Source organism: Oryza brachyantha, chromosome 6 (assembly GCF_000231095.2).
Source record: "Oryza brachyantha chromosome 6, ObraRS2, whole genome shotgun sequence".
NCBI classification, from domain to species: domain Eukaryota; kingdom Viridiplantae; phylum Streptophyta; class Magnoliopsida; order Poales; family Poaceae; genus Oryza; species Oryza brachyantha.
The window spans coordinates 519,587-523,897 of record NC_023168.2 but is presented as its reverse complement, the minus strand read 5'-3'; the positions used below and the strand labels follow the sequence as shown (position 1 = coordinate 523,897).

Genomic DNA, 4,311 nt, shown 5'->3' with positions numbered 1-4,311 from the left:
ACAAAGCCAAAAAACACCTTACAACACACTCTCTTCATCCCATAATAAATCAACTCATCAATTTCAAACTTTGTATGAAAATAAACCAATTTCTACTTTCTTACTCCGCGTATTCCAAATAAACAACAAAGTAATTAAGAATTAGATATTTTTAAAAAAATATTTAAACATAAACCCAAAAGCTAACGACGTACTAAACAGAAGCAAAGGGAGTGTAAGATTCAATTTAGTATTAATTATTAATTTATCAAAAAGTGATTTTAATTGATAAGTAAATTTTATATTTCCTCCGTTCCATATTAAGACTTTTTTAGGTTTGTCTAGATTTATCCATGTATCAATGTATATGTTTTATATATGTGTCCAGGTTCATTGGCAGATAAATAAATCTAGACAAGAATATGATTTCTTATAATATGTAACTGAAGAAATGTAAACTAATTTTATATAAAACACATCATTTAGTCGTTTATAAACAATTTAATGGATATCGAGAAAGTAGTCTAAAAGGATTCTCACTTAGGAACATGCCCAATATGTATGTATAGCATCATAGCACATGGAAGTCTCTTTCAGGTAGTTAATCCATCACGCGCTCGATCTGCAGCCAAAGGTCTCCTTCCCAAAGACCCAAACCATAATCTAATCCAATGTAAACTCGAATTTGAACATAAAAAACAAACTCATGTGGAAGAATGACGTCAGCACAAATGCGAAGAACGTCCGTGGTCTTCAACTGGGCCGCCGCCGCCGCTGGCCCACGGTCCCATCCACACCGCACCACCAACCCCTCCCCTGCCTATGCCACGTGGGACCCACCCCACCGGTGGCGAGGCGGGCCCGCACGTCAGCCCCCGAGTTTGACCCGCCTACCCCCAACGCGTCCGTGGCGGGCCCCGCCCGCCAGAGAGAGCGCGCCAGGTGGGATATTTGGTGGGCTATTTAAAGCGGAGGAGGCAGGAGGAGTGAGGGAGGGAGAGGGGTAGGTGGTCGACTCGCAGCGCGCCGATTTCATCAGCCAGCCTGAGCCAGATCTAACGCAGCTGAGGTGAGGTATCTGCTCGATCGCGCTCCGATCTCTCCTCCTCTCTCCCCACCCCGCGCTGCGCTGCGCCCTTTTTTTTGTTTGTTGTTTCAGCTGATCTGATCCGTCGTCGCCGGCGTAGTGTTTTAATGAGGAAGGATCTGTCTCTGAGGTTACTGGGAGGGAGTGTAGGAGGGACGGTGGGAGGGAGGGATTGGGTGGAGTTTGAGGGGCAAGAATTGGGCATGGCGTGGCGGTTTCTTGGAGAATTGGCAGTTTTTACTGCCTGATTTCGTTTCTCTGTTACTGTTCCCTCTGGTTACAACTTACTAATTACTACTATATTAGAGATTTATTATTAGAGATTCAAAAGAACCTTGGAATTTAGATGCATGTTCTAGTAGCAGTAGTAGTTTGTTGCTATGCCTATGATAGATTAGTTGGTTTGCACATGGAGTGCTGCTGCTAATGGTATTTGTACTGTTTGTGTCAGTGTGTGTGCGCCAAGTTTGGTGCCTGTTGCTACCGCTAGTAGTTTTAGTTTGGTTTCTTTCAGTGCCTAACTGCCTACTGGCTCCATCCAGTGTCACCTATCGCACTATAATGTTGAGGAAACTTGCTCCCGACTGCTTTCGCATTTTCCTCAAATGCTTGTTAGGCATGGATCTGTCTGTCATTGTAACGTATCGCCCGGTCATATGTTTGTTACCATTGTTATGCGGTAGTTATGCTAGCTATGATGGCAGACATATGAAATGTTATCACTCGTTGCTTTCTGTTAATTGTGGAATGTTTTTGCAATATGTACTCTCTACCTCAAAACTGACCGAATGATTCCCCATGTTAAAAGCATCAAACCTCAAGGGTGATTAGCGCAGGCATATTTTCAGGATGTTCTCACTTCATACATTTATATACCCTTTCCACAATACATTCTTTTCAAAAATAATGGATGTTTTCCACAATACATGAATGATGTCCCACACAATGCTGAAATTTTTGTCCTTATATATGCTTTCCTTCTAAAAGTATGAAATTAGTATTGCTATAGGCCATTTAAATGAGGCCACACCTTATATTTGACTTAATATTTTTAGTACACAGCTCTGATGTACTGTCCTTTTGAAATGGCATTTGTACTCTGTTAAAAGAGAAGGCAACGTCTTCATACTTGTGCTTATCTGCACAAACTGAATTTTGTTCTGTGCATGATATATTGATGTTTCTGTTGCATCTATCTGCAGGTAGAGATGGCTGTCACTAGAATTGGTCTTGCTGGCCTTGCGGTCATGGGGCAGAACCTTGCCCTCAATATCGCGGAGAAAGGGTTCCCCATCTCTGTCTACAACAGGACGACATCTAAGGTTGATGAGACTGTTCAGCGCGCCAAGGCAGAAGGAAACCTTCCTGTGTATGGCTTCCATGACCCTGCATCCTTTGTGAACTCCATTCAGAAGCCACGTGTTGTCATCATGCTTGTCAAGGCTGGTGCACCAGTGGACCAGACCATTGCAACTCTTGCAGCACACTTGGAGCAGGGTGACTGTATTATTGATGGAGGAAATGAGTGGTACGAGAACACGGAGAGGAGGGAGAAGGCAATGGAGGAGCGTGGCCTCCTCTATCTTGGGATGGGTGTTTCTGGAGGAGAGGAGGGTGCCCGCAATGGCCCGTCCTTGATGCCTGGTGGCTCATTTGAGGCTTACAAGTACATTGAAGATATTCTTCTCAAGGTGGCTGCCCAGGTTCCTGACAGTGGTCCGTGCGTCACATACATTGGCAAAGGTGGATCTGGAAACTTTGTCAAGATGGTTCACAATGGAATTGAGTATGGTGACATGCAGCTGATCGCTGAGGCGTACGACGTTCTCAAGTCGGTTGGTAAGCTCACAAACAGTGAGCTGCATCAGGTGTTCTCTGAGTGGAACAAGGGCGAGCTCCTCAGTTTCCTGATTGAGATCACAGCTGACATATTCAGCATCAAGGATGACCAGGGTGAAGGCTACCTGGTCGACAAGGTCCTGGACAAGACCGGGATGAAGGGAACCGGGAAATGGACCGTGCAGCAGGCTGCCGAGCTCTCTGTGGCTGCTCCTACAATTGAGGCATCCTTGGACTCCAGGTTCCTCAGTGGGCTGAAGGATGAGCGCGTCGAGGCTGCCAAGATCTTCCAAGGTGACTTCTCCAGCGACCTGCCAGTGGACAAGGCGCAGCTGATCGAAGACGTGAGGCAGGCTCTCTACGCCTCGAAGATCTGCAGCTACGCGCAGGGCATGAACATCATCAAGGCCAAGAGCATGGAGAAGGGGTGGAGCCTCAACCTGGGCGAGCTCGCGAGGATCTGGAAGGGAGGGTGCATCATCCGTGCCATCTTCCTGGACCGCATTAAGAAGGCTTACGACCGGAACTCCGACCTCGCCAACCTGCTCGTGGACCCTGAGTTCGCCCAGGAGATCATGGACAGGCAGGCGGCATGGCGGCGGGTGGTCTGCCTCGCCATCAACAATGGCGTCAGCACCCCGGGCATGTCGGCGAGCCTGGCATACTTCGACTCCTACAGGAGGGACAGGCTGCCGGCCAACCTGGTGCAGGCACAGAGGGACTACTTCGGGGCTCACACCTACGAGAGGGTCGACGTTCCCGGCGCCTTCCACACCGAGTGGTTCAAGATCGCCCGCGCTGCTGCCAAGATGTGAAATGAAATGAATGCTTCAAATTTTCGGTTAAAATTTGAATTGCTACTTGCTGCTGAGTCACTTGTAGCGGGGAGGAACTGTTGCTGAAATTTTTATGGTTATTGTGTTTATGGTTAATTTGGATAAGGAGGTCCATAGCTATCTCCATTCTTTTAGTGTAAGCAGTCCAGGGTGGAGAGAACATGGATATTTATTGTTGGAACCTTTGTTGTGATGATCTCTGTAAGTTTATCATATACTTATATATGAATAAATTTGCATTTTGGCATGGTTGTTTTCTCATTGTGCTTTTTAGATAAATCTCTCATCATGTTTAGTTTACATGAAACCTGAAACCTGTTTCTTTAGCCTCCAGTATCTCCTTAACGTTATGGAAGAAGAATTTGCACTTAGTTTACTTTAAAAACAAACTAGCATGTTAGCCCGCGCATTTGCACGGCTAGATCTAATTATCATTTTAGACTATTAGTATCTATAAAATACAATTACTGTTTTAACTACAATGGGATACTACGATGATAAGTATGATCTTTTCTTTTTTTTATCTTTATTTTTCTTATCATAACTTCGTAGAATATTAATCTTGTATAT

At 45.3% G+C, this 4,311-nt stretch overlaps 1 protein-coding gene across 2 annotated transcripts; it reads left to right on the top strand.

Moving 5' to 3' along the window:
- Positions 1-960: 960 nt before the first annotated feature.
- On the top strand, positions 961-3,998 carry LOC102704150 (6-phosphogluconate dehydrogenase, decarboxylating 1). Of its 2 annotated transcripts, none has more exons than XM_006655647.2 (2): positions 961-1,048; positions 2,269-3,998. In XM_006655647.2, exon 2 carries the CDS (start codon positions 2,275-2,277, stop codon positions 3,718-3,720), a length of 1,446 nt encoding a protein of 481 aa, XP_006655710.1. In that variant the 5' UTR covers positions 961-1,048; positions 2,269-2,274; the 3' UTR covers positions 3,721-3,998. The 2 variants fall into 2 exon arrangements, with proteins under 2 accessions (XP_006655710.1, XP_006655711.1); XM_006655648.2 differs by having other exon boundaries at positions 971-1,053.
- Positions 3,999-4,311: the final 313 nt, after the last annotated feature.